At 36.2% G+C, this 10073-nt stretch overlaps 1 protein-coding gene across 2 annotated transcripts; it reads right to left on the reverse strand.

Annotated features, from left to right (window-relative positions):
• Positions 1–10072, reverse strand: txn2 (thioredoxin 2). Of its 2 annotated transcripts, XM_077202512.1 has the most exons (5): positions 10000–10072; positions 8604–8731; positions 8400–8516; positions 6003–6126; positions 1–1107 (listed from the first exon to the last, which is right to left on the reverse strand). In XM_077202512.1, exons 2-5 carry the CDS (start codon positions 8729–8731, stop codon positions 991–993), a joined length of 486 nt encoding a protein of 161 aa, XP_077058627.1. In that variant the 5' UTR covers positions 10000–10072; the 3' UTR covers positions 1–990. The 2 variants fall into 2 exon arrangements, with proteins under 2 accessions (XP_077058627.1, XP_077058626.1); XM_077202511.1 differs by having other exon boundaries at positions 8400–8731.
• Between the last annotated feature and the right edge of the window lies 1 nt (position 10073).

Below are 10073 nucleotides of genomic sequence, written 5' to 3' on the forward strand. Positions count from 1 at the left end.
TGGAGTATGATGCATGATTTTATGAAAGACATCACAAAAGAAGAAAAACTATGTATGCCGTAAAGCAGTCGAATTTTGTAGTTCTTTTTGTGCTCCGGTTACTACCCGAAACCCGAAGTTACAGTGCCAGTAAAAGCGATACAGACCAAGCTATGGCAGACGTGTCATTCAACCTATTGTAAGTCGATGTATCATCACAAGGGTCTTGGAAATATATTATGAAGGTTGACAAACCACATAGTGTTACTTTAATTGCAATAATTATTCAATTTAACAAATAACAACATGCCGCTTTGTGCTAATTCTGTGTGGCTCAACTTACCCCAAAGGTCTAATCTTTTTACTTCAAAACTACAACTTTAACTCCACAAATCTTGATACATTAATGTGTCCACAAATCCCTCATTAACAAACAGACACAAAAGACTTTGATATTCAGCATATAATGTCATAGATCACTATTTTCCGGAGACACACAATTAGATTAATGAACCTGAAAACTGTTTATATATATATATATATATATTCAACACCAGCCAAACAGTCCGAGTTCATAATTTCACTTGACAAGTTGGTTATATTACAGTTTATTTGAGTTAAAGTCTAAACAAAACCATCATCAATCCCATGCATTCACAGTCATATCCAAAAAAAAAAAAGCAAACGGAGACGAACACACACACGTCTGTAATCATCACACACTTTCACATTAGTAGGCCTTCAGGTGTGAAACGCAGGAAGGTCGGCCTCGTGTGTCCCGGATGAGTCGATCAGTTCTCCGACAACACTTTACTACACTTGTACCGCGGTAAACACGGTTAAAGCACTTCCCTCTAAAACGCACGTGACGACACAGACACAGTTAATGAAAGCAGGAGAGATGGTGAGGCGGAGACGGTCCGGGTTGCAGCAGTTGTCCGTGTTTGTAATCAGATGTAATGGAGTTTCCAGAGGGAGGTAGGCGGGGCTAGAGGAGCGTGATTGACAGCTTCACTGTCCAATCAGCTTCTGCACAAAGGAATCCAGCTGGTCTTCATCTTTGATGCCCACAAACTGGTCGATGACATCACCGCCCCGCATGGCGATCACCGTGGGAACGGCCGACACCTATACAGCACATCAGAAACAATCAGCATCCCATAACAATCGGAGGAATCATTCCCGTGTACGGTTGAGATTCATTTATTTTCCTTTTTGACCAATCAGAATCAAATATGCCAGAGAAATAATAAAAGACATCTGGAAAAACACTGTAGAGAAATGAAGCGTATTTCTATATATCAGAAAGTTATCATGTGAAAAAAAAATGAATCTATATAGATTTTATTCCTGTGGTCTCTAAGAAACACTGTTATTTGTGTATCATTGAGACTATTATAGTTTATATTAAAGGGTTAGTTCACCCAAAAATGAAAATGATGTCATTAATGACTCACCCTCATGTCGCTCCAAGCCCGTAAGACCTCCGTTTATCTTCGGAACACAGTTTAAGATGACACAGTCATTAATGACATCATTTTCATTTTTGGGTGAACTAACCCTTTAATATTTTGATTTTCTGATTTCATTTTAGTTCAAGTTTTAGTCATTTTGGTTGTGTGATTTTGTCATTTGCTATGTTTTTATTAATTTGTATTCGCGTATAAGATTTAGTTAGTTTAACTTGAACTAGAGTTAAACTGCCTTGGCACTCGCTGAAATAAAATACTTACACATCATTTTGTTTGCAATGTTAGTAATGAAAGTGCGTGTGTTTTTTTTTTCTCTGAGCTGCCAGTCTCATACTAGTGTTATTTTTAGTAATATTAATATACAAGGAGTATATATTTATATCTAAATAAATAAAAGAAAACTATATGCAGTAGGGCTGGGTAAAAAATATTGATTTCTTGATATTATTCGATTCTCATTTTTACGAACCGATAGCGATTCTTAAATCCCAAGAATCGATTAGTCATCCTGTTTTTATTTGATGAATGAATGAAACACTGACTACGTTTACATGCAGCCAATAACCCGTTCAAAACCGGGATATTAGGAATAACCCGGTCACGCACGGCCATGTAAACACCGGCAAAAACCCGAATATGCTCATATCCTGGATTTTAAAAACCAGGATATGATACCTGGGGTACCCCCTTTTCTAACCCGAATTTTTGGTCATGTAACGCGTATCGGCATATCCCCATAATGATTTGTGTTCTGCGCATGTTCTATTCGCAAGGAATCTTGGTCTTTTGAGTAGAGGAACTTCTCGGCGCATACAAAAACCCGCGTGCAGTATACCGGAAGTAAACATGGCGAGACGCAGCACAGCGTACATTTGGAGCGAGGTCAGTACCAGCACCAAAGCGCAAACAAAGGCGATCGCTATCTGCCCGAACTATTCATTATCCGCGTGCTGCTGCTGTTGTTGTTGTCTTTGGATACAGGAAGAAGAATCGGAAATGACGCATATTGTGTCTTAAGGTGGTCCGTACGTCCAGACGCTAACCGTGCGTCGCCGTTTACATCGGGATATTGCAATTCCATGTATACAGGAGAAACTCTCTCTGCTCACGCATGTAAACGGGTTATCCCTAATGTTTCAGAAACCCGAATAGTGACCTTAACCCGGACATAACCCGAAAATTGGCTGCATGTAAACGTAGTCATTGTAGCGCGCATCCCATCCAATAAACGCAATAATCTTTGTGCTTTGTTACTATTGATATGAAATAAAGTCTCAGATTTAAAATTACGTCCATTTTCTTACAAAACTCAAAAACATAAATACGGTTTTGGCGCTGTGGCGTGAGATCGCTCTGGCCCGCGCAGCTCAGCTCAAGAGAAGCAGCAGCACATGATCTCCTCTTCCGCCTTAACACCAGTTACTGACATAAAAAATGTGTTAAAACAACACCAAGGAACTTTTCTTCTGCGGTCGCCCTACAGGTTGGAAGCGGAATTGTCCATTACCGCTGTCGTAAATAATTTAGCCTACCGTCGCACGCGCACGCTCGCTGTTCATCCAGCACCGGCTTTGGAATCAACAATGGCCACAGACAAGGTGGAGTATGATGCATGATTTTATGAAAGACATCACAAACGAAGAAAAACTATGTATGCCGTAAAGCAGTCGAATTTTGTAGTTCTTTTTGTGCTCCGGTTACTACCCGAAACCCGAAGTTACATAGTGCCAGTAAAAGCGATACAGACCAAGCTATGGCAGACGTGTCGTTTAACCTATTGTAAGTCGATGTACCATCACAAGGGTCTTGGAAATATATTATGAAGGTTGAAAGACTACATAGTGTTACTTTAAAAGATAGAGAACAACTCATCGAAATCCGTATCATGTCTCATGGAATCGCTCAATCAGTGTTTCAACCTTGGAAAGACGTCAGTAAAACCGCTTGTAAACAATGTCATGTTACGTCACATTTACCTAAAAAAAAACATATGTGACCAGCTAGAAAAATAATCTCTAGAGAGGAGCATTTTGCTGAATATATGCACCATATTCATCACAATTTGTAATGTTCTTCAATATTTAATGCATGTTTGGATAAATCTGGCAAGTTTTTCTGACAGCCACCATTTAAATGTTTATATTTCATATAACTTTCTTATTATAAAAATAAATAAAATTGTAATTTAAGTTTTTGTATAGCTATAAATCAGTAAATTTTTACCTTCAATATTATAGTAGGCTAATGAATCATATAGGCTACAACTGACTCCCATAGTTTACAGCATTAAGTTAAAGTGATACTCTTTAAGGGGGAGGGAAAGTTTTACCGTTTTTGAATCCATTCAGCCGATCTCCGGTTCTGGCTGTGCCACTTTTAGCATAGCTTAGCATACATCATTGAAGTGGACAAGACCATTAGCATTTCTCAAAAAAAAAAAAAATGAGCAAAGAGTTTCGATATTTTTCCTATTTAAAACTTGACTCTTCTGTAGTTACATCGTGCACTAAGACCGACGGAAAATGTAAAGTTGCGATTAACTAGGCTGATATGGCTAGGAACTATACTCTCATTCCTGCGTAATAATCAAGAAACTTTACTGACGTACCATGAGTCCCGGTCACGTTGGAAGTTACCGAGCAGGGGACTATTTTCAGGCGCTGCGTCATATCATTGCGCCTGCTGTTTCTTGATTATTACGCAGGAATGAGAGTATAGTTCCTAGCCATATCAGCCTAGAAAATCGCAACTTTACATTTTCCGTCGGTCTTAGTGCACGATGTAACTACAGAAGAGTCAAGTTTTAAATAGGAAAAATATCAAAACTCTTTGCTCATTTTTTGTCTTGTCCAGTTCAATGATGTATGCTAAGCTATGCTAAAAGTGGTACTGCCAGAACCGGAGATCGGCTGAATGGATTCAAAATCGGTAAAACTCAACAGTTTAACTCTGGGGGAGTTGTAAAATGAGCCTATTTCCAAAAAAAGTGGAGTATCCCTATTTTCCTTGAAAAAATTTGCCATGTATTGTACCTGATATCCAAAATAATCAATATTTAATCAAATCGAATTGCAAGCTTGTGAATCGAAATCTAATCGAATTGTGAAATTTGTGTCAATACCAAGCCCTAATATGCAGTATATATGATATATGCGATACACCAGCAATTCAACTGACTGTAGTCCTGGGAATATGATAGAATAAAATCTAGTGTGTGTAGTTAGTGTTGGAAATATAATATAAAACAAAACAGTGAAAAAAAATCTAGTGAGTGTAATGTTGGAAATAAAATAGAATAAAACGGTAAAAAAATCTAATGAGTGAAATTTTAGAAATAAAAAAATAAAAAAGGAAAACAGTAATAAAAATCTAGTAAGTGTATTGTTGGAAATAAAAAAAACAGTTAAAAATCTAGTGGGTGGAAATAAAATATAAAATAAATAGGGCTGTAATCTCCCAGTCGACTAATTGGTCGATACGTTCTGGCTCGACTAAAATTCTGATTGGTCGCCTTTTGCCGCATTCATTTCGTTACATTCATTTCATCACTAATTGCTAATGGGGGTGTTTTCAGACCACCCCTTTTTCACAGGTAACAGTCTGTCTTCAGAACACCCTCCTTGTTTTCACTTTTTTGGATTAGCCCAACCCACTGGAGACAGATTGAAGAAAGAACTACTAAGGCATTGGTCTGCATCATCCATGGTGGTTTGCTGAATTTAGCGTTTAATTTAATGTCAGAGTAATCTACCATGTCAAAGACATAGGGAGTGTGGCAGTATTTTATGAAAATAGAAAATAGAAAAAAAGTCGAAGGCAAAGTTTGCATATCACAGCTCGACATCAAACATGGCATATCACCTAAAAACGGTAAGCTAACTTGTCTGCGTTTAGTTGCCCCGTCTGTTTTGAGTTGCTTTATGAATGAACATATAAGAATTGGCATAAAACATTGAAATATGCCAATTAGAAATAATCGTTTTATAAGTTAGCTGCAGGCGCACCCGCACGCAACGACGGTAGCATCCCCCAGACACACCCAGACCACGCTGGAAGCAATTTTTCATTAAAGTGGAAGTGCCTTGTGTGTTTAAGAGTAAAAGCTTTAAATTAATAGTCTATTTGTGTCTCAGCCGCGAAGCTGAGCTTCAGCTGTGCGAGGACATGCACAGAAATGATAGTGTCTGTCAGTTATCATAACATTATGACAAAACAATTGCCTAAATTATGTTGCATATTCCTCAACAGTTCTTGTGCTGACATCACTAGTTGACATAGTACTATTTTCGGAAATCATAGGCTATATTGCGCAGGTGCACGTGATGCAACGCTGTCAGAGCCGACAGACTCGAGTGTGTCTTTTCAGTGCAAAATAATTAGGTCAAAAAACGATTTAATATACTGCAATAGCCTACAAGTTTATTATAATAAATATATAAATATATGTTTATTTCTAATTCATTTATGCGGACAGGGCTACCAAGTACTGCACAGCATATTAATCGCCCGGATCTGTGTGAATTAATGTGTGTTAATAACCGCGTGTCGTACCCCGTACTCGATGGCGAGGTCTGTGTGTTCATCGATGTCCACTTTGGCCATTGTGACTCTGCCCTTCTGTTTGGCGATGGCCTTCTCCAGCCGAGGGCCGAGGATTTTACAGGGGCCGCACCACCTACAACACACACACACACCAGCAATCAGATTACCTGACGCTTCCTACCACACACACTTCATATTTACAACTCAGAGAACTATCATCAGACTGAGGCTTGCAGAAACTGACCTGAGATCAGCTGACATGATCACTGAATAAACACAAACCTGTCAGTGAGGCGTCAAACACACACTATCAACACCGATCTGAACACACACACCATTTCTAGAAACCTTTAAACCCTTTTAAAGAAAAGTTTTGATTTGATGTCATGTGGTGTAAACATGGTGTAAAAAATAGAAAGATATTTTCCGTACAGTTTGACGTGTGACTGCGCATTCGTTTTTAAAAGTTTCTCACAGTTTTCTACATTCTTCAAGGAAAAAAATATTTCAACTATTGTCTTTAAGTATTCCTTTTTTTAATCTAAAATATCATAAATTATTAATTCACAATAAATATGTTTTTGGTGAGTCGCACCACATGACATTTTATAATCTGAACAAACCCAGTTGCCGTGACATAAAAATGTATATTTAATACATCATAGTGTCACTGTTAGTAAAAAATGATGAATGTATTTTAGAAATAATACAGGACAAATTTTTTTAAAAGTATAGTTTTTTTTTTAAAGTATAGACAAAACTAAAAACAATTTAATTATAAAATAATTTGAAAAAAAAAACATATTCTTCCACCACTAATATACTGTAGATCATTAGTTTAACTGCAGTTTGCTTTAATAGAAAAAATATTTTCAATGATATTAATTAATAAGAAAATATTAATTAGTGTTTACAGACTGAAAATTCTGTTTAATAATATTAAAGTTCATTAAGTATTATTTGTAACATTAGTTTTACTTACAATTTACAGACTGAAACTATCTTTAAATAATATTAAATTACTGAATTTCATTTAAAATATTTGTGCTGTAAGTCTGGAGAAACTGGAAGAACTGGAAGATAGCGCAATTCTCTGAGAGAACAAAGCAAATTAACAGCATTCGAGACGCAAGCCTCGCCTAAACAATCCTAACCTACATAATTTCCCTTGATACTTATAGTCAGTAGAATCAACAAAATCTAGTGTTAGCAGATATTAAGCAGACAGTCTACTAATACTCCAATGACAGTTAGTTGACATGTAGCTGCAAAGTTACTTATAGTTAGAAGAATGTCTGAAGTGGACTATCGAAATAAAGTGTTACCCGATTCTGTAACCCAGACTAGCCCGTGATGCGAAGTGTACGCAAAACACTCCACATCAGGTATTTTATAATGTCAAGGTATTGCATCTTCTCTCTTTATTCTAGAGCATTTGATGTTTGTATCTATTATCTTTATCTGATTATGCAATTGGTATGATACATTTACCTGACATAATAAATTGTTAACATTTGATTTTATTCTAATCGACTATAACATTATTTTCAGTAAAGAGTTAAAAAGAATAGTCAAACATTCACGCACACTTAATGATGTAGATATATCGATCTAGCCGGGCTTACACAGTCTTCATCACAATTTATGTTCGTCTTTCTTCAGAATTATTTTTTACAAAATCAAACATTTTAATTACGGTTTCCCGACTGAAACGTCCATTTAATAATCATCTTTTTAAATAAGTAACTTTAATAATATTATATTAATTACAGTTTACCTACTGTAACTACCGTTAAATAATATACATTTCAATAAAGTGATATTACTAATAATATTATTATTAATATAAACTATGGTTTACTGAATGAAACTTCTTTAATAATATTAATTGTATCTAATATTAATACCTTTAATCATATTTGCAATATACCATTTGCAGACTGAAGCTAACAACTGATAATATTACTTTAATATTAATAACATTGAAATTTATTGATTTAAGTTAAATACGATTGTTATTTTTATTTATTATGCATGATAATTTTTATTTCTTATGCATTTATTGTGATTATTTTAATTCGTTCTCCATGTAAAGCACTTTGAAATACCGTTGTGTATGAAGTGTGCAATATAAATAAACTTGCCTTGCCTAATATTAATTTAATAATATTTATTTATCACCATTTACCAGCTGAAACAGCCGTATTATAATAATAATAATATTAATTCAGCAGACACATCTATGAAAAACTCTTTCCAAAAGCAGCGTTAATATCGATCCTAACACTTATAATATCATAGTAACTCATCGACTCGTTTACGTCTGCAGTCCTTGAATTACAGATGATCTCTCTCTCCGTCAGAGTGAGTGTGTGTGTGTGTGTGTGTGTGTGTGTGTGTACGTACTGTGCGTGGAAGTCTATGAGGACAGGCAGCTGGCTGTTGATGACCCTCTCGGTGAAGTCGTCGTGGTCCTGCACGCTGAACGACACACTCCTGCGGGACGAGAGGAGCGGGAGAGACGGGAGCGAGCGGGAGAGGAGCGCAGGAGACGGGATCAGACACGAGGAGAACGACACACTCCTGCGGGACGAGAGGAGCGGGAGAGATGGGATCGAGCGGGAGAGGAGCGCAGGAGACGGGAACAGACACGAGGAGAACGACACACTGGCCGGCAGACGCTGGAGATCTCGCACAGACACTCCACACACTCTCCGCACCAGGAGCCTGAACGCCATCTGAAAACACACACATTCAACATCATACAACATATCACTTTAGAGATAGAACTGTTTTCTGTGTGAATATAGCTTGTTTCTGTATTTTCAGCATCATTACTCCAGTCTTCAGTGTCACATGATCCTTCAGAAATCATTCTAATATGATGAAATGATGCTTAAGAAACATTTATGATTATTATTATTATTAGTGTTGAAACAGTTTTGCTGCTTCATATTTTTATGGAAACTGTGATACCATTCAGAAATTTGTGGTAAAATTTAAAAAGAGAGAGAGAAATGAATACTTTTATTCATCAAGGACGCATTATATTTAACAAAATTGACAGTGATGACATTTATAATGTTACAAATACTAAAAAAAATTCATTTTAAATAAATTGTAAATGCAAAAAAATACTTTATATTCATCAAAGAATCCTAAAAAAGCATCACCATTTCTGCATAAACATTAAATCACAACTACTTCTGATAATAATCATAAATGTTTCTTGAGCAGAAGATCATCATATTATACTGATTTCTGAAGGATCCTGTGACACTGAAGACTGGAGTAATGATGCTGAAAATTCAGCTTTGATCACAGGAATAAATTACACTTTAACATATATTCACATAGAAAACAGTTATTTTAAATAGAAATAATAATATTACACAATATTACAGTATTTGTTATCAAATAAATGCAGCCATGGAGAGTTTTGGACTCTTTCAAAAACATTGAAAACAATATTTCCAAACTTTTGACAGGTATTGTACAGCCTACACATTTTAGAGTTTATATTATAGGCTAATATTTGTATAATATCTAATATTATAATTGCGCAAAACACACACACACATATATAGAGGCACTAAACGTTGAAAAATGCTATTTGCTATTTTTTACATAATATCAATTTAGCGTGTTTTCGACAAACATAATGTAGAAATAAGAAGCAAGTATGTTATTCAATGTGAGATAATGTGAGTGTTGTTATGAATGACTGTTGACAGTCTGACAGACAATGAGCCTTTATAAATCCATCGCTCATTCTGTGCGCGTATATTTGCGTCTGTCTGTTTTTCATGTTTTAACTGCGGTTGTGTAAATCTGTGTGTTTTAACCTCCATGTGACTTTGAGCTTCTGATCTGTTACGTGTGTGTGTGTTTATAACAAACCTAGTGAGTTTATAAACGCGTATGTTCACGCGCCAAATCGGATTTTTTCAACTTCAATGTTGTTTTGTGTGTTTATGATAGTTATGAGACATAAATTAACTCTTACCGTGAGCTCTACAGTCCTCTGGTCACACGGACCACTGACGCACTTCCGCACACGTGGAGGAGTGGATGCGTCAC

The sequence above is a fragment of the Siphateles boraxobius genome, unplaced genomic scaffold (genome assembly GCF_051911475.1).
Source record: "Siphateles boraxobius isolate OS27281-9 unplaced genomic scaffold, OSU_SipBor_1 49, whole genome shotgun sequence".
In the NCBI taxonomy this organism is placed as follows: Eukaryota; Metazoa; Chordata; class Actinopteri; order Cypriniformes; family Leuciscidae; genus Siphateles; species Siphateles boraxobius.